The 21,050-nt window shown below is 39.4% G+C and overlaps 2 protein-coding genes across 30 annotated transcripts in view; both read left to right on the top strand.

The window, feature by feature from the left end:
- LOC142998965 (T-lymphocyte surface antigen Ly-9-like) overlaps positions 1-20,964 on the top strand; it is a 36,683-nt gene extending 15,719 nt beyond the window's left edge. For 4 of the 29 annotated variants that reach the window (XM_076148403.1, XM_076148397.1, XM_076148399.1 and 1 more), the window contains 4 exons: positions 5,064-5,339; positions 6,034-6,150; positions 13,958-14,004; positions 20,619-20,964. In XM_076148403.1, the coding sequence (XP_076004518.1) occupies positions 5,064-5,339; positions 6,034-6,150; positions 13,958-14,004; positions 20,619-20,834 (656 nt within the window). In that variant the 3' untranslated portion in view covers positions 20,835-20,964. The other 25 variants (XR_012963251.1, XR_012963253.1, XR_012963261.1 and 22 more) reach the window with 25 other exon arrangements.
- Positions 10,620-14,778, top strand: LOC142999169 (SLAM family member 9-like). The gene is made up of 5 exons (XM_076148595.1): positions 10,620-10,778; positions 12,040-12,360; positions 12,430-12,705; positions 13,387-13,494; positions 14,433-14,778. The coding sequence occupies exons 1-5, from the start codon at positions 10,733-10,735 to the stop codon at positions 14,435-14,437; spliced, it is 756 nt and encodes a 251-aa protein (XP_076004710.1). The 5' UTR covers positions 10,620-10,732; the 3' UTR covers positions 14,438-14,778.
- Positions 20,965-21,050: the final 86 nt, after the last annotated feature.

The raw sequence follows: 21,050 nt of genomic DNA on the forward strand, positions 1-21,050 counted from the left end.
AGTTTGAGAAGCACCGGCTTAACCCAATGTGTCCACATGTAAATTCAGCATCATCACAGCAGCATCATGGTTAATCAATGTTGTTACAATGATCCAATAATGAAGAATGTAGCTGGATTGGAATGCACGGCCAAGTATCAACACAGTATGAACACCAAACCTTTGTGTTACTTTGTAGAAGCTGAGAGCCGGACATCTACATATTATTGTTATATCTAATTCTAGAATAAATAAATCACATGTTGTGGTGGAAGAAACTTTCCTAAGAAGTTTTGGAAAGCAAAGCCAATTAACTTTTCCCAAGAAATGTTTAACACAGTTCTTTTCTGGCTAAGCTGCAGATGTAGAAGCAGCAGGAGATACTGTGTATGCAGATGTGATGGTAAGACACAATTTGTTTACCATTGCTAATCAGTGAAAAATAGAATTTCACATTTTGAATAATTGATTATACTTCAGATTTGAAAAAATTGAATTCATTTTACTGTAGTGATGTTGGTGTCATTGTTTTGTAAGCTCTGTGATTATAATTTACCTTACAGGACACTTTATACCTGCACACACATCAGTTTGACACTTTGACTTAATTTCAGCACCCACAATAATGGGCCATCTCTTCCAAAAACATGAAAAAGCCTCAAATTGGAACTGGTTTGTTCCCAGATGATGATGTCATATGACCTGTGGAAGATATTAAAAATATATCTTTCATTGTTTGACAGAATGGCAATAGTAACTTTAACACCTTATGAGCCATTACGCTCAAAAAATGAACTTTTCTCTGACAATGTCACATCTGTCTTTGTTTCAGAATAACACCAGAGGTGAATCTGTGAATCAGAATCAAGTGGCTGATTCAGACACGAGCATCTACTCTTTGGTAATGAGCCCTTTGGCCCCTGTCCCAGCGGGAAGATCCAGCCGGGCCAGACGAGAACCCTCGACTCCAGACACTGTGTACGCTCAGGTCAAGAGATAAATCAGAGGAATTTTCAAACAACATACCACATAGTTTTTATCGTGTGATTGTTGTATTGTTAATTGTTAACATATGTTTATGAAATCAATGTAACTAATCCCATATGTCCACACAATGTGGTTTGTTCATTGACAATAAAATACTGGTCTGATTACTTCAACACATTGTCTCCCCTCATATTTCCATCTTGGGTTGCCCATCTGACTCACGCCAATTTAACACTGTGCAAAAGGAAAAAGTCATGTTCACCTCTCTGCTCGCTAGACGGCGCCTGCTCCTGCGTTGGAAATCCTTCACTCCTCCCTCTATTTCACAATGGCTGAAGGATAGGATGTTTTTTGTTAAAACTGGCTTCTTTCGAGAAAATCAAGTACACATGAGGGAGAGGGTCACACTGATAAGTTCTATCACAGATGGCAACCGTTTCTCTCTTACTTCACAGATCTATAGGCTATGCCAGACCAGTGACTGAGAACCTGAACACAGAATGGTTTATTTTTATTTTTCATTTTATCTTATATGCCAGAACGGGGTTGTGTGAATGTGGGGTTGTGTGACTGCTGGGTCGGGTCGGGTCTTTGGGTGGGATTTCCTCTCTTTGGTCTTTGTTCAGGACCAAGACGATGCCTGTTTGCAAACCATCCAGAAGTGTCTGACAAGGAGAACATTTGTTTGGAGCAAAGCTACAGGGAGAGAGGGGAAGACGCTCCAGAGACAGTAGTGCCCTGAGTGTACGCATCAGAAATGTATGATCTGGACCTGTTCAGATGAGTTTAATGGCAGCAAGTCCTTCATGGACAGCAACATGGATGAGATGGACTATTTTAATATCGACTTAGACAAGCGAGACATTCTCCTTATATGATAATGTCAGTAAGTATGTAAGAACCTACTGAAGATCTTGGAAGTTTTAAACTTCAAAAGATATTTACGTAACAGTTGCACAAAATGTCGCACAAGCTGGTCAACTTTAATTTTGCCAAAATTTTTGCTGGGAAGCTGTAACACTGTGTATTGGGAATACACACTCACATTCATATGTAAAAGGGATTCACAGAGGGTTTTCAGTTAACAAAACCATTATGAAATCATCAGGGTAGAGACAGAGACAGAGACAGAGACAGAGAGTGAAAGTTCACAAACTTCCTCTTGTACCATTTATATTTCCTGTTAGAATTCTGGTGACGTTCATGGGTAGTCTGGCACCAGCTATTACTGTCATGTGACAAAGTGAAACTGGGAAAACAAGTCAAAGCACACAGAGACTAATATGTGTGTTATACTTGGGGGTATACTATAATGTTCTAGTAAAAGTACAAACAAATCTTAGAACACTGTAGCACAACAAAATGGAATGTAGACGATGTTCTGGGTGCTCAGTATATCTGCTGATGGTGGATATTTCTTTGTTTCCCTATGTATGACAGTCGATGCTGTTTAAAAACAGATGTTAGCACTTTAAGCAAGTTCCTGAAGTAGAATTGCACCTTAGTAAGTTTCATTATAACAGGAATTAGTGAGGGGAAGTCAACTTTAATATTACTAAAAGCACTACTGGAAGCAGTTAAGCTCAACTTTCAACATGATGTGTAGCTGTTCAGTCAAATGGCTTTAAGAAAACTGACTAATGGGAGTTTTTGGATCATCACCCAGAGTCACTATATGTTGATGGATGCATTTTATGAAGATTCCTTTCATTTTATCGGTGCAGAAGACAAAACAATGAAGAGAAAAGGTGCAATATTTGTTGAGGAAAATGAGTGATAAGATGAGCAATGATGATGATTGTGAGAGAAACAGCTGAAACTGAGGATTATGAAGGTTATGACTATGTTCAAACTGATACATTTAATTGAATAAAAAATGTGTACATCATAATTTCTTGACTAACATGAGCTCATGTGCCTTAGTGTGTTTTTGCCACAAACGTAATAAAAATTGTGAGGAGTTAATGAGGACGTGTTGTGTTTCACTTCATACAGGAGCAATTTATTATCAGGCACTGCGTTGAAACAAACCACAGCCCGGTTCAAGCTCAGGCTCATCATTAGGTAGCAAAAGTCTGAAAAATGCATATTTTGAAATTTTTGTACGGATGACGCCAGAACCGAAGTATCGTTTAAGATGACGTTTCATGATGCTTCCTGATTCAGTGTGTGTGTGTGAGCAGGGCGAGAATGCGGCCCATCGCACTTCTCTTGATCGTGTGTCTGCTGCATCAAGGTAAACCATTCTTTATCTTAAAGGTTTACAGGAAAGGGCAACGGAGTAGCAAAGTGAAGGTTATCAAGCATTATAAAGCGTAAAGATTATGGATCAGTTCAGCTGTTGGTGTTTGTTCCTCATTACGAATAAGATTCACAACAATAGTATCTCAATAACATCTCTGTATACATCTAAAACAACGTAAATGAATCTGTTAAAATGATCTGTTGAGGTTAAGGGACATTTTTGAGATCGATTTTGATATAGATAGTTATTATTATTATCATTGTTGAAGAGAGGCTGAGAGCCAGAGGAAGAGGGAGAAAGGAGAACTTAGACCCTGAGGCAAAATGTAATGTTCTGTAATGTTCAAGTACATTTCTGCATCGTGTGCCATCAGGAGAGTTAACTCAATACTGTAATTTATCGATATACATTGCCCAGTAATAATTGAGGACTCATTTTCGGCTTTAGGTAAGATAATGATGATTTTATGGGTTAATGTGCGATTATCTTGTGTTTAAAACACATTTACAATTTATATGTAATATAATCACTAAGAAACAAATTATTCTTCAAATAACCAAGTTACATTTCTGTGAGGAAAGAGTTGTTGGTGTGTATGAAGTGTGAAGATGTTAACCAAAAATAACCACGAGTGGAAAAACTGACGGCTGCAGTGTCACTCCCTTTGCTGTAAACATTTGTTGCTGCTGATTATTCCTTCAATCGCAACTTTGTTAATGTTTGTAACTGTAGTTCTTACATTGTGACTGTACAGGCAGTCCAGCATGACTTTTCTGTACCATCTCTTAGTAAAGACCATGTAGGGCAAGAAAAAGAGCCAAAAACCATCACGACGTGTGCGTGGGTGCGTGTGTGTGTGTGTGCGCGCCACAAATATTAGGTCATAGGCAATATTCATTTCATAAAAAACCTAATAAACATTTTGATGTATGCATTTGATGTGAAATGTGCAGAAAAATAGCACAGAAATCTTTGAAACTCCATTTAACTTTTATTTACCTTGAAATTTAAAATGTCTATGGACAAATGAATGGAGGGTTAAAAACAAACAGGGTAAAATGACCAAAACACAATAATTGAAAGGTGGACTGCATGAATTTGATTTGTCTGAGGTGGCACATGAAAACAACCGTGTCTGTCTGTCTGTCTGTCTGTCTGTCTGTCTGCTTTCTTTGAATGGAATGAAACAACACAAGAGCAACTAACACAAAGGAGAAGGATGGACAGAAATGAGAAAAAAGTTCAAATCAGTGAATCAGTGAAGGTTCTCACTCATCCAGGTTATAGAACACAATTTCTAACAAGAACTGAAGAATCCTCTCAGATTTGGTGAAACGTCTTCAAACCTTTACTAGCAGGTCCAGTTGCCTCAGATCAACTTTCCCCAAATCAGTTTTGGACCAGCTACAAATATATTGACTCAATAAAAATGAGGTTTTCATATCTGCTGTCGTTCCAGGGTCATTCCAGGGTGCTGTGGAGAAGTTTGTACTGAGGGGAGAGGATGTACTTCTGGAACTTCAGAAACCGCTTCCTTCAGAGTTCGAGACCTGTAAATGGGAGACTAGTACTATCATCCCACCTGTAGTTTTAGTGAGACCAAATTCGAATCCACTCATCAATCCATCTTACTCAGGACGCGTCGAGTTTTCAGATCAAGATTTCTCTTTACGTCTGAAAAATCTACAAGCCAGTGACAGTGGAGTTTATACTGCACCATGTCTACTCAGTGTTTTTACTCAGTCGCTGGTAATCTCAGCTAAATACAAGGTCACAGTTCAAGGTAGGTAACTTAACATTTCAAATGTCAGTCCAGAGTGGTGTGTTGTTTCTAACCCCCCCTCGTCCACAGAGCCTGTGTCTCCTGTTGATCTGACGGTGACCTCTGTGTCCTCCTCTGAGGACTCCTGTAACCTCACTGTGACCTGCACGCCTCTGGACTCTCACACTGACACCACTTTCAGATGTGACTACCACACCTGCAACAAGGAGCACGAGACATCAGAGATCACCACCACCAACTCTCTAGAGGTCTACTGGTCCCATGGCTTAATCATCTGTAACCACAGCAACCAGGTCAGCAGGACCAACAAGTCCATGGAGGTGAAACCTCCCTGCAAGTCACCAGGTAAGACTAAAGACCAAATTGAAAGTCTATAGTTTTGAAGATTGATAAATAGTATAATTTGCTTTGGATAAAAGCGTCTGCTAAATGACCGTAATGTAATGTAATGTAATAATTACACTTAAAAAGTATAATGGCAGGCCAATCAGTTGTTGTTGTTGCTCTGTAGGTTGGACCTGATTTAATTAAGATCAGTAATTCATTAGTTAAAGGAAAAATAAAGGATAAAGGAGAATTACTGATAACATTCAATAAAACATGTAATGGCTGATTTTAGAATGATTACTTCATAACATTCTCCTGTGCTGTAAATTTGACTTTCTAAATAGTTTTTAACCACTTAACTGAGTAAAGGATTGTAATGAATGCTTCTAAAGATGTGGCTGCTTCTAAAAATGCTTCTGGTGACAGCCTGGGCTTCATAAATGTGCTCTCCCCCTCGGCCTGACACCATCTAACAGCTCCTGCCTGCTCCATCTCAATGTCACAGGCAGTTTTGTGTCTGAATATCCTGCTCAGAAAAAAGAAACTGCAGCCACACAGACGTCTGTGATAATCACCATCTTTTGGAGGCTCTGTGCTCTAAACCTGTGACACTTGTCTGTCTGCTGAGCTGTCAGCAGCACAGATGTGACGCAAGTGCAAGACCTGATGCTGTTTGTATTCTCCTGTTTGGAATCTTGTTTTGTCTTTTTAGCAGTTATTCCACCACAGCCAGGATTATCAGTTGGGCTCATCGTTAGGATCGTTTCTACCGTAGCAGTGTGTGGTGGTGTTTGTGGGGGAGTGTACTTCTATAAGAAACGTGGGAAATGTAAGTTTTAATATCTACTTCATCTTCACTTCAATTTCTTGAGACTGCAGCTACAAGATAAACCAATGAAAATGTTTCTTAATAAACATTTTCATCGGTGAATAATTTCTCTGCTACTGTAGTTTGAGAAGCACCGGCTTAACCCAATGTGTCCACATGTAAATTCAGCATCATCACAGCAGCATCATGGTTAATCAATGTTGTTACAATGATCCAATAATGAAGAATGTAGCTGGATTGGAATGCACGGCCAAGTATCAACACAGTATGAACACCAAACCTTTGTGTTACTTTGTAGAAGCTGAGAGCCGGACATCTACATATTATTGTTATATCTAATTCTCAAATAAATAAATCACATGTTGTGGTGGAAGAAACTTTCCTAAGAAGTTTTGGAAAGCAAAGCCAATTAACTTTTCCCAAGAAATGTTTAACACAGTTTTTACTGGCTAAGCTGCAGATGTAGAAGCAGCAGGAGATCCTGTGTATGCAGATGTGATGGTAAGACACAATTTGTTTACCATTGCTAATCAGTGAAAAATAGAATTCACATTTTGAATAATTGATTATACTTCAGATTTGAAAAAATTGAATTCATTTTACTGTAGTGACGTTGGTGTCATTGTTTTTTAAGCTCTGTGATTATAATTTACCTTACAGGACACTTTATACCTGCACACACATCAGTTTGACACTTTGACTTAATTTCAGCACCCACAATAATGGGCCATCTCTTCCAAAAACATGAAAAAGCCTCAAATTGGAACCGGTTTGTTCTCAGATGATGATGTCATATGACCTGTGGAAGATATTAAAAATATATCTTTCATTGTTTGACAGAATGGCAATAGTAACTTTAACACCTTATGAGCCATTACGCTCAAAAAATGAACTTTTCTCTGACAATGTTACATCTGTCTTTGTTTCAGAATAACACCAGAGGTGAATCTGTGAATCAGAATCAAGTGGCTGATTCAGACACGATCATCAGCTCTTTGGAAATGAGCCCTTTGGCCCCTGTCCCAGCGGGAAGATCCAGCTGGGCCAGACGAGACCCTCGACTCCAGACACTGTGTACGCTCAGGTCAAGAGATAAATCAGAGTAATTTTCAAACAACATACCACATAGAGTTTTCATCGTGTGATTGTTGTATTGTTAATTGTTAAAATTTTCTTTCAATCAAGATATGTTTATGAAATCAATGTAACTAAACCCATAGGTGCACACAATGTGGTTTGTTCATTGACAATAAAATACTGGTCTGATTACTTCAACACATTGTCTCCCCTCATATTTCCATCTTGGGTTGCCCATCTGACTCACGCCAATTTAACACTGTGCAAAAGGAAATAGTCATGTTCACCTCTCTGCTCGCTAGATGGCGCCTGCTCCTGCGTTGGAAATCCTTCACTCCTCCCTCTATTTCACAATGGCTGAGGGATAGGATGTTTTTTCTTAAACTCGAGAAAATCAAGTACACATGAGGGAGAGGGTCACACTGATAAGTTCTATCACAGACGGCAACCGTTTCTCTCTTACTTCACAGATCTATAGGCTATGCCAGACCAGTGACTGAGAACCTGAACACAGAATGGTTTATTTTTATTTTTCATTTTATCTTATATGCCAGAACGGGGTTGTGTGAATGTGGGGTTGTGTGACTGCTGGGTCGGGTCGGGTCTTTGGGTGGGATTTCCTCTCTTTGGTCTTTGTTCAGGACCAAGACGATGCCTGTTTGCAAACCATCCAGAAGTGTCTGACAAGGAGAACATTTGTTTGGAGCAAAGCTACAGGGAGAGAGGGGAAGACGCTCCAGAGACAGTAGTGCCCTGAGTGTACGCATCAGCAATGTATGATCTGGACCTGTTCAGATGAGTTTAATGGCAGCAAGTCCTTCATGGACAGCAACATGGATGAGATGGACTATTTTAATATCGACTTAGACAAGCGAGACATTCTCCTAATATGATAATGTCAGTAAGTATGTAAGAACCTACTTAAGATCTTGGAAGTTTTAAACTTCAAAAGATATTTAGGTAACAGTTGCACAAAATGTCGCACAAGCTGGTCAACTTTAATTTTCCCAAAATGTTTGCTGTGTATTGGGAATACACACTCACATTCATATGTAGAAGGGATTCACAGAGGGTTTTCAGTTAACAACAAAACCATTAGGAAGTCATCAGGGGAAAGACAGACAGAGACACAGAGAGAGAGAGAGAGATAGAGACAGAGAGAGAGAGAGAGAGAGAGAGACACGCACACACACACACACACACACACACACACACACACACACACACACAGAGAGACACACACAGAGAGAGAGACACACAGAGATGTTTCAGTTCTTAGAACTCCCCTTGTGGTATTTGTATTTCCTGTTAACACGCTGGTGAAGTTCATGTGGAGTTTTTCTTACACTCACTAACTATCAAGTGACAAAGTGAGACGGAGAAAAACATCAAAGCACACACAGACTAATACACATATGTCAAACTCAAGGCCCGCGGGCCAGATCCGGCCCGCAAATGAATTATCTATGGCCCCCGGGATGATATTTAATTACTATTAGAACCGGCCCGCGGCTGCCCGCTGGTGTTTTGCACGCACCAGCGTAACACTACATTCCCCACAATGCACCGCGAGCGAAAGCGTTTCTGTGCGACATCACGAGCCATCTTAATGTAATGAACCTGTAGCTGCAGGGACGGGGGCGCATCATCTCTGACATGTTCAGTACAGTGAGGGCGTTTAAACTCAAGCGTTTAAACTCAAGAGTCTGTGGGAGACGCAGATGCGGAAAGAAAACTTGAGCCACTTTCCGAGCTGCCAGACCATGAAAGAGAAGCTCTCAACCGCTGTTTTCCCGAGTGCACAGTTTGCTGATAAACTCAGCGTACTTGCCGCCGACTATCGACGCCGATTTGCTGACTTTGAAGCCCAAAAAAGCAGGTTTGAACTGCTCAGCAATCCTTTTGCAGTTGACATGGAAAGCGCACCAACAAACCTACAAATGGAGTTGATTGAGCTCCAGTGTGATGACGCACTGAAGGAAAAATATGAGAGAGTGGGCTCTGCTGAGTTTGCATGTTTCATCCCCGACACAATGCCCCAGCTGCGCATCCAAGCGGCTCAGACGCTCTCTATGTTTGGCAGCACATACCTGTGTGAACAACTGTTCTCTTTGATTAAGCTTAACAAAACATCACATAGGAGCCGGCTTACTGATGAACACCTTCATTCAATCCTGAGGATTTCCTCAACTCAGAGCCTGACCCCAAACATTGATGAAATTGTACAAAAGATGAAACACCACCAAGTTTCAGGCTCAGCCTCAGACAAGTGAGCATCACAGAGCGTTAACGTATTTTCAGTTTTTAATTCAGTTAAATGTTTACATTTGTTACTATTTTCTCATTTTACTATTTGAAAGCAGTGATTGGTGAGGATCATAGAGCAGTACAATAATGCATTTTGGGTTCATAATGCATGCAATTTCATTTCTGCATTTATCTTGTTATCTTGTTATCTTGTTAAGGAACATATTTTGTTTTTGAAGGAAATTTACTTGGTTGCTGTTTGCCTGTTGAAAAATGTTTCTGTTGAAATTACTGACAGAGCCATAAGAAAATATTGCTTGATTCATTAAATGATTCAATAATATACACTGTGTGAGGTCTTGGTTCAATAGCCTATGTGCAATCATTTCAATATGTTTTAATAAACATTGAACCAGTCCGGCCCTCGACTTGTAGCAAATGTAGTTTTATGGCCCTCTGTGTATTTTACTTTGACACCCCTGCTGTAGCACAACAAAATGGAATGTAGACGATGTTCTGGGTGCTCAGTATATCTGCTGATGGTGGATATTTCTTTGTTTCCGTATGTATGACAGTCGATGCTGTTTAAAAACAGATGTTAGCACTTTAAGCAAGTTCTTGAAGTAGAATTGCACCTTAGTAAGTGTCATTATAACAGGAATTAGTGAGGGGAAGTCAACTTTAATATTACTAAAAGCACTACTGGAAGCAGTTAAGCTCAACTTTCAACATGATGTGTAGCTGTTCAGTCAAATGGCTTTAAGAAAACTGACTAATGGGAGTTTTTGGATCATCACCCAGAGTCACTATATGTTGATGGATGCATTTTATGAAGATTCCTTTCATTTTATCGGGGCAGAAGACAAAACAATGAAGAGAAAAGGTGCAACATTTGTTGAGGAAAATGAGTGATAAGATGAGCAATGATGATGATTGTGAGAGAAACAACTGAAACTGAGGATTATGAAGGTTATGACTATGTTCAGACTGATACAGTTAATTGAATAAAAAATGTGTACATCATAATTTCTTGACTAACATGAGCTCATGTGCCTTAGTGTGTTTTTGCCACAAACGTAATTAAAATTGTGAGGAGTTAATGAGGACGTGTTGTGTTTCACTTCATAAAGGAGCAATTTATCATCAGGCGCTGCGTTGAAACAAACGACAGCCCGGTTCAAGCCAGAACCGAAGTATCGTTTAAGAGGAAGTTTCATGATGCTTCCTGATTCAGTGTGTGTGTGAGAGCAGGGCGAGAATGCGGCCCATCGCACTTCTCTTGATCGTGTGCCTGCTGTATCAAGGTAAACCATTCTTTATCTTAAAGGTTTACAGGAAAGGGCAACGGAGTAGCAAAGTGAAGGTTATCAAGCATTATAAAGCGTAAAGATTATGGATCAATTCAGCTGTTGGTGTTTGTTCATGATTACGAATAAGATTCACAACAATAGTATCTCAATAACATCTCTGTATACATCTAAAACAACGTAAATGAATCTGTTAAAATGATCTGTTGAGGTTAAGGGACATTTTTGAGATCGATTTTGATATAGATAGTTATTATTATTATCATTGTTGAAGAGAGGCAGAGAGCCACAGGAAGAGAGAAAAAGGAGAACTTAGACCCTGAGGCAAAATGTAATGTTCTGTAATGTTCAAGTACATTTCTGCATCGTGTGCCATCAGGAGAGTTAACTCAATACTGTAATTTATCGATATACATTGCCGAGTAATAATTGAGGACTCATTTTGGGCTTTAGGTAAGATAATGATGATTTTATGGGTTAATGTGCGATTATCTTGTGTGTAAAACACATTTACAATTTATATGTAATATAATCACTAAGAAACAAATTATTCTTCAAATAACCAAGTTACATTTCTGTGAGGAAAGAGTTGTTGGTGTGTATGAAGTGTGAAGATGTTAACCAAAAATTACCACGAGAGGAAAAACTGACGGCTGCAGTGTCACTCCCTTTGCTGTAAACATTTGTTGCTGCTGATTATTCCTTCAATCGCAACTTTGTTAATGTTTGTAACTGTAGTTCTTACATTGTGACTGTACAGGCAGTCCAGCATGACTTTTCTGTACCATCTCTTAGTTAAGACCATGTAGGGCAAGGAAAAGAGCCAAAAACCATCACGACGTTGACGTCATGCTGCGTGTGCGTGTGTGTGTCTGTGTGTGTGTGCGTGTGTGTGCCACACATGTTAGGTCATAGGCCTATAATGATTTCATTAAAAAAACATAAACATTTTGTTGAAAATGTACAGAAAATAGCACAGGACTCTTTGAAACTCAATTTAACTTTTATTTGCTTAACTTAACTTGAAATTTTTAAAACCCCTATTGACAAATGAATGGAGTGGTAAAAAACAAACAGGGTAAAATGACCAACATTTCTAACAAGAACTGAAGAATCCTCTGAGATGAGGTGAAACGTCTTCAAACCTTTACTAGCCAGTCCAGTTGCCTCAGATCAACTTTCCCCAAATCAGTTTTGGACCAGCTACAAATATATTGACTCAATAAAAATGTGGTTTTCATATCTGCTGTCATTCCAGGGTCATTCCAGGGTGCTGTGGAGAAGTTTGTACTGAGGGGAGAGGATGTACTTCTCGAACTTCAGGGAGCGCGTCCTTCAGACTGCTATCAATTCACATGGGAACATATTGGCACTAGCAACAACGTTGTAGTTTTAGTGAGTGAATCAAATCCAAGCATCAATCCATCTTACTCAGGACACGTTGAGTTTTCAGATAAAAAATTCTCTTTACTGCTGAAAAATCTACAAGTCAATGACAGTGGAGTTTATACTGCAGAATATAAACCCAGTAAGTTCACAGGCTTTAAAACCTTAGTCGAATACAAGGTCACAGTTCAAGGTAGGTAACTTAACATTTCAAATGTCAGTCCAGAGTGCTCTGCTAGTTCTTACCCCCCCTCTTCCACAGAGCCTGTGTCTCCTGTTGATCTGACGGTGACCTCTGTGTCCTCCTCTGAGGACTCCTGTAACCTCACTGTGACCTGCACCACTCTGGGCTCTCACATTAACACCACTTTCAGATGTGACGACCAAACCTGCTACAAGGAGCACGAGACATCAGAGATCACCACCACCAACTCTCTAGAGGTCTACTGGTCCCATGGCTCAATCATCTGTAACCACAGCAACCAGGTCAGCTGGACCAACAAGTCCATGGACATGAAACCTCCCTGCAAGTCACCAGGTAAGACTAAAGACCAAATTGAAAGTCTATAGTTTTGAAGTTTGATAAATAGTATAATTTGCTTTGGATAAAAGCGTCTGCTAAATGACCGTAATGTAATGTAATGTAATAATTACACTTAAAAAGTATAATGGCAGGCCAATCAGTTGTTGTTGTTGCTCTGTAGGTTGGACCGGATTTAATTAAGATCAGTAATTCATTAGTTAAAGGAAAAATAAAGGATAAAGGAGAATTACTGATAACATTCAATGAAACATGTAATGGCTGATTTTAGAATGATTACTTCATAACATTCTCCTGTGCTGTAAATTTGACTTTCTAAATAGTTTTTAACCACTTAACTGACTAAATGATTGTAATGAATGCTTAGAAAAAGAGACAAATAATGCTGGTGACAGCCTGGGCTTCATTAATGTGCTCTCCCCCTCGGCCTGACACCATCTAACAGCTCCTGCCTGCTCCATCTCAATGTCACAGGCAGTTTTGTGTCTGAATATCCTGCTCAGAAAGAAACTGCAGCCACACAGACGTCTGTGATAATCACCATCTTTTGGAGGCTCTGTGCTCTAAACCTGTGACACTTGTCTGTCTGCTGAGCTGTCAGCAGCACAGATGTGATGCAAGTGCAAGACCTGATGCTGTTTGTATTCTCCTGTTTGGAATCTTGTTTTGTCTTTTTAGCAGTTATTCCACCACAGTCAGGATTATCAGTTGGGCTCATCGTTAGGATCGTTTCTACCGTAGCAGTGTGTGGTGGTGTTTGTGGGGGAGTTTACTTCTTTAAGAAAGGTGGGAAATGTAAGTTTTAATATCTACTTCATCTTCACTTCAATTTCTTGAGACTGCAGCTACAAGATAAACCAATGAAAATGTTTCTTAATAAACATTTTCATCGGTGAATAATTTCTCTGCTACTGTAGTTTGAGAAGCACCGGCTTAACCCAATGTGTCCACATGTAAATTCAGCATCATCACAGCAGCATCATGGTTAATCAATGCTGTTACAATGATCCAATAATGAAGAATGTAGCTGGATTGGAATGCACGGCCAAGTATCAACACAGTATGAACACCAAACCTTTGTGTTACTTTGTAGAAGCTGAGAGCCGGACATCTACATATTATTGTTATATCTAATTCTCAAATAAATAAATCACATGTTGTGGTGGAAGAAACTTTCCTAAGAAGTTTTGGAAAGCAAAGCCAATTAACTTTTCCCAAGAAATGTTTAACACAGTTTTTTCTGGCTAAGCTGCAGATGTAGAAGCAGCAGGAGATACTGTGTATGCAGATGTGATGGTAAGACACAATTTGTTTACCATTGCTAATCAGTGAAAAATAGAATTCACATTTTGAATAATTGATTATACTTCAGATTTGAAAAAATTGAATTCATTTTACTGTAGTGACGTTGGTGTCATTGTTTTTTAAGCTCTGTGATTATAATTTACCTTACAGGACACTTTATACCTGCACACACATCAGTTTGACACTTTGACTTAATTTCCGCACCCACAATAATGGGCCATCTCTTCCAAAAACATGAAAAAGCCTCAAATTGGAACTGGTTTGTTCTCAGATGATGATGTCATATGACCTGTGGAAGATATTAAAAATATATCTTTCATTGTTTGACAGTATGTAAATAGTAACTTTAACACCTTATGAGCCATTACGCTCAAAAAGTGAACTTTTCTCTGACAATGTTACATCTGTCTTTGTTTCAGAATAACACCAGAGGTGAATCTGTGAATCAGAATCAAGTGGCTGATTCAGACACGAGCATCTACTCTTTGGTAATGAGCCCTTTAACCCCTGTCCCAGCGGAATGATCCAGCCGGGCCAGACGAGACCCTCGACTCCAGACACTGTGTACGCTCAGGTAAAGAGATAAATCAGAGGAATTTTCAAACAACATACCACATAGAGTTTTTATCGTGTGATTGTTGTATTGTTAATTGTTAAAATTTTCTTTCAATCAAGATATGTTTATGAAATCAATGTAACTAATCCCATAGGTCCACACAATGTGGTTTGTTCATTGACAATAAAATACTGGTCTGATTACTTCAACACATTGTCTCCCCTCATATTTCCATCTTGGGTTGCCCATCTGACTCACGCCAATTTAACACTGTGCAAAAGGAAATAGTCATGTTCACCTCTCTGCTCGCTAGATGGCGCCTGCTCCTGCATTGGAAATCCTTCACTCCTCCCTCTATTTCACAATGGCTGAGGGATAGGATGTTTTTTCTTAAACTCGAGAAAATCAAGTACAGATGAGGGGTCACACTGATAAGTTCTATCACAGATGGCAACCGTTTCTCTCTTACTTCACAGATCTATAGGCTATGCCAGACCAGTGACTGAGAACCTGAACACCGAATGGTTTATTTTTAATTTTTTCATTTTATCTTATATGCCAGAACGGGGTTGTGTGAATGTGGGGTTGTGTGACTGCTGGGTCGGGTCGGGTCTTTGGGTGGGATTTCCTCTCTTTGGTCTTTGTTCAGGACCAAGACGATGCCTGTTTTCAAACCATCCAGAAGTGTCTGACAAGGAGAACATTTGTTTGGAGCAAAGCTACAGGGAGAGAGGGGAAGACGCTCCAGAGACAGTAGTGCCCTGAGTGTACGCATCAGAAATGTATGATCTGGACCTGTTCAGATGAGTTTAATGGCAGCGAGTCCTTCATGGACAGCAACATGGATGAGATGGACTATTTTAATATCGACTTAGACAAGCGAGACATTCTCCTAATATGATAATGTAAGTAAGTATGTAAGAACCTACTGAAGATCTTGGAAGTTTTAAACTTCAAAAGATATTTAGGTAACAGTTGCACAAAATGTCACACAAGCTGGTCAACTTTAATTTTGCCAAAATTTTTGCTGGGAAGCTGTAACACTGTGTATTGGGAATACACACTCACATTCATATGTAAAAGGGATTCACAGAGGGTTTTCAGTTAACAACAAAACCATTAGGAAATCATCAGGGGAGAGACAGAGACAGAGACACAGAGAGAGAGAGAGAGACAGAGAGAGAGAGAGAGAGAGAGAGAGAGACACACACACACACACACACACACACACACACACACACAGAGAGAGACACACAGAGAGAGAGACACACAGAGATGTTTCAGTTTTTAGAACTCCCCTTGTGGTATTTGTATTTCCTGTTAACACGCTGGTGAAGTTCATGTGGAGTTTTTCTTACACTCACTAACTATCATGTGACAAAGTGAGACGGAGAAAAGCATCAAAGCACACAGAGACTAATATGTGTGTTATACATGGCGGTATACTATAATGTTCTAGTAAAAGTACAAACAAATCTTAGAACACTGTAGCACAACAAAATGGAATGTAGACGATGTTCTGGGTGCTCAGTATATCTGCTGATGGTGGATATTTCTTTGTTTCCCTATGTATGACAGTCGATGCTGTTTAAAAACAGATGTTAGCACGTTAAGCAAGTTCCTGAAGTAGAATTGCACCTTAGTAAGTGTCATTATGACAGGAATTAGTGAGAAGAAGTCAACTTTAATATTACTGAAAGCACTACTGGAAGCAGTTAAGCTCAACTTTCAACATGATGTGTAGCTGTTCAGTCAAATGGCTTTAAGAAAACTGACTAATGGGAGTTTTTGGATCATCACCCAGAGTCACTATATGTTGATGGATGCATTTTATGAAGATTCCTTTCATTTTATCGGGGCAGAAGACAAAACAATGAAGAGAAAAGGTGCAATATTTGTTGAGGAAAATGAGTGATAAGATGAGCAATGATGATGATTGTGAGAGAAACAACTGAAACTGAGGATTATGAAGGTTATGACTATGTTCAAACTGATACAGTTAATTGAATAAAAAATGTGTACATCATAATTTCTTGACTAACATGAGCTCACGTGCCTTAGTGTGTTTTTGCCACAAACGTAATAAAAATTGTGAGGAGTTAATGAGGACGTGTTGTGTTTCACTTCATACAGGAGCAATTTATTATCAGGCGCTGCGTTGAAACAAACCACAGCCCGGTTCAAGCCAGAACCGAAGTATCGTTTAAGGGGAAGTTTCATGATGCTTCCTGATTCAGTGTGTGTGTGTGAGCAGGGCGAGAATGCGGCCCATCGCACTTCTCTTGATTGTGTGCCTGCTGTATCAAGGTAAACCATTCTTTATCTTAAAGGTTTACAGGAAAGGGCAACGGAGTAGCAAAGTGAAGGTTATCAAGCATTATAAAGCGTAAAGATTATGGATCAGTTCAGCTGTTGGTGTTTGTTCCTCATTACGAATAAGATTCACAACAATAGTATCTCAATAATATCTCTGTATACATCTAAAACAACCTAAATGAATCTGTTAAAATGATCTGCTGAGGTTAAGGGACATTTTTGAGATCGATTTTGATATAGATAGTTATTATTATTATCATTGTTGAAGAGAGGCAGAGAGCCAGAGGAAGAGAGAGAAAGGAGAACTTAGACCCTGAGGCAAAATGTAATGTTCTGTAATGTTCAAGTACATTTCTGCATCGTGTGCCATCAGGAGAGTTAACTCAATACTGTAATTTATCGATATACATTGCCCAGTAATAATTGAGGACTCATTTTGGGCTTTAGGTAAGATAATGATGATTTTATGGGTTAATGTGCGATTATCTTGTGTGTAAAACACATTTACAATTTATATGTAATATAATCACTAAGAAACAAATTATTCTTCAAATAACCAAGTTACATTTCTGTGAGGAAAGAGTTGTTGGTGTGTATGAAGTGTGAAGATGTTAACCAAAAATAACCACGAGTGGAAAAACTGACGGCTGCAGTGTCACTTCCTTTGCTGTAAACATTTGTTGCTGCTGATTATTCCTTCAATCGCAACTTTGTTAATGTTTGTAACTGTAGTTCTTACATTGTGACTGTACAGGCAGTCCAGCATGACTTTTCTGTACCATCTCTTAGTAAAGACCATGTAGGGCAACCAAAAGAGCCAAAAACCATCACGACGTTGACGTCATGCTGCGTGTGTGTGTGTGTCTGTGTGTGTGTGTGTGTGTGTGTATGTGTGTGTGTGTGTGTGTGTGAGCGTGTGTGCGCCACAAACATTAGGTCATAGGCCAATATTCATTTCATTAACAAAGACAATAAACATTTTGTTGAAAATGTACAGAAAAATAGCACAGAAATCTTTGAAACTCCATTTAACTTTCATTTCACTTGAAATTTTAAAACGCCTATTGACAAACAAATGGAGGGGTAAAAACAAACAGGGTAAAATGACCAAAACACAATAATTGAAAGGTGGACTGCATGAATTTGATTTGTCTGAGGTAGCACATGAAAACAAGCGTGTCTTTTCTGTCTGTCTGTCTGTCTGTCTGTCTGCCTGCCTGCCTGCCTGCCTGCCCGCCTGCCTGCCTAATAAGAACTGAAGAATCCTTTCAGATTTGGTGAAACGTCTTCAAACCTTTACTAGCCAGTCCAGTTGCCTCAGATCAACTTTCCCCAAATCAGTTTTGGACCAGCTATAAATATATTGACTCAATAAAAATGTGGTTTTGATATCTGCTGTCATTCCAGGGTCATTCCAGGGTGCTGTGGAGAAGTTTGTACTGAGGGGAGAGGATGTACTTCTGGAACTTCAGAAACCGCTGCCTTCAGAGTTCGACACCTGTAAATGGCAAACTACTGCTAGCCCCAAAGATGTAGTTGTAGTGAGAAAAAACTCAAATCCACGCATCAATCCATCTTACGCAGGACGCATCAAGTTTTCAGATCAAAATTTCTCTTTACGTCTGAAAAATCTACAAGCCAGTGACAGTGGAGTTTATACTGCAGGATGTCTACTCAGTGTTTTTGCTCAGTCGCCGGTAATCTTAGCTGAATACAAGGTCACAGTTCAAGGTAGGTAACTTGACATTTCAAATGTCAGTCCAGAGTGGTGTGTTGTTTCTAACCCTCCCCACCCCCCCTTCCACAGAGCCTGTGTCTCCTGTTGATCTGAAGGTGACCTCTGTGTCCTCCTCTGAGGACTCCTGTAACCTCACTGTGACCTGCACGCCTCTGGACTCTCACATTAACACCACTTTCAGATGTGACTACCACACCTGCTACAAGGAGCACGAGACATCAGAGATCACCACCACCAACTCTCTAGAGGTCTACTGGTCCCATGGCTCAATCATCTGTAACCACAGCAACCAGGTCAGCAGGACCAACAAGTCCATGGACGTGAAACCTCCCTGCAAGTCACCAGGTAAGACTAAAGACTAAATGACAGTCTGTAGTTTTGAAGTTTGTTAAAATAATGGTGGACCAATCAGTTGCTGTTGTTGCTCTGTAGGTTGGACCTGATTTAATTAAGATCAGTCATTCATTAGTTAAAAGGAAAAAGAAAGGATAAAGGAGAATTCCTGATAACATTCAATAAAACATGTAATGGCTGATTTTAGAATGATTACTTCATAACATTCTCCTGTGCTGTAAATTTGACTTTCTAAATAGTTTTTAACCACTTAACTGAGTAAATGATTGTAATGAATGCTTAGAAAAAGAGACAAATAATGCTGGTGACAGCCTGGGCTTCATTAATGTGCTCTCCCCCTCGGCCTGACACCATCTAACAGCTCCTGCCTGCTCCATCTCAATGTCACAGGCAGTTTTGTGTCTGAATATCCTGCTCAGAAAGAAACTGCAGCCACACAGACGTCTGTGATAATCACCATCTTTTGGAGGCTCTGTGCTCTAAACCTGTGACACTTGTCTGTCTGCTGAGCTGTCAGCAGCACAGATGTGACGCAAGTGCAAGACCTGATGCTGTTTGTATTCTCCTGTTTGGAATCTTGTTTTGTCTTTTTAGCAGTTATTCCACCACAGTCAGGATTATCAGTTGGGCTCATCTTTAGGATCGTTTCTACCGTAGCAGTGTGTGGTGGTGTTTGTGGGGGAGTTTACTTCTTTAAGAAACGTGGGAAATGTAAGTTTTAATATCTACTTCATCTTCACTTCAATTTCTTGAGACTGCAGCTACAAGATAAACCAATGAAAATGTTTCTTAATAAACATTTTCATCGGTGAATAATTTCTCTGCTACTGTAGTTTGAGAAGCACCGGCTTAACCCAATGTGTCCACATGTAAATTCAGCATCATCACAGCAGCATCATGGTTAATCAATGTTGTTACAATGATCCAATAATGAAGAGTGTAGCTGGATTGGAATGCACGGCCAAGTATCAACACAGTATGAACACCAAACCTTTGTGTTACTTTGTAGAAGCTGAGAGCCAGACATCTACATATTATTGTTATATCTAATTCGCAAATAAATAAATCACATGTTGTGGTGGAAGAAACTTTCCTAAGAAGTTTTGGAAAGCAAAGCCAATTAACTTTTCCCAAGAAATGTTTAACACAGTTTTTTTCTGGCTAAGCTGCAGATGTAGAAGCAGCAGGAGATCCTGTGTATGCAGATGTGATGGTAAGACACAATGTGTTTACCATTGCTAATCAGTGAAAAATAGAATTCACATTTTGAATAATTGATTATACTTCAGATTTGAAAAAATTGAATTCATTTTACTGTAGTGACGTTGGTGTCATTGTTTTTTAAGCTCTGTGATTATAATTTACCTTACAGGACACTTTATACCTGCACACACATCAGTTTGACACTTTGACTTAATTTCAGCACCCACAATAATGGGCCATCTCTTCCAAAAACATGAAAAAGCCTCAAATTGGAACTGGTTTGTTCCCAGATGATGATGTCATATGACCTGTGGAAGGTATTAAAAATATATCTTTCATTGTTTGACGGTATGTAAATAGTAACTTTAACACCTTATGAGCCATTACGCTCAAAAAATGAACTTTTCTCTGACAATGTTACATCTGTCTTTGTTTCAGAATTACACCAGAGGTGAATCTGTGAATCAGAATCAAGTGGCTGATTCAGACACGAGCATCTACTCTTTGGTAATGAGGCCTTTGGCCCCTGTCCCAGCGGGAAGATCCAGCCGGGCCAGACGAGACCCTCAACTCCAAACACTGTGTACGCTCAGGTCAAGAGATAAATCAGAGGAATTTTCAAACAACATACCACATAGAGTTTTTATCGTGTGATTGTTGTATTGTTAATTGTTAAAATTTTCTTTCAATCGAGATATGTTTATGAAATCAATGTAACTAATCCCATAGGTGCACACAATGTGGTTTGTTCATTGACAATAAAATACTGGTCTGATTTCTTCAACACATTGTCTCCCCTCATATTTCCATCTTGGGTTGCCCATCTGACTCACGCCAATTTAACACTGTGCAAAAGGAAATAGTCATGTT

The sequence above is a fragment of the Genypterus blacodes genome, unplaced genomic scaffold (genome assembly GCF_046128005.1).
Source record: "Genypterus blacodes isolate CSIRO-AG114 ecotype Tasmania unplaced genomic scaffold, CSIRO-AGI_Gbla_v1 ptg000005l_1, whole genome shotgun sequence".
Lineage (NCBI taxonomy): Eukaryota > Metazoa > Chordata > Actinopteri > Ophidiiformes > Ophidiidae > Genypterus > Genypterus blacodes.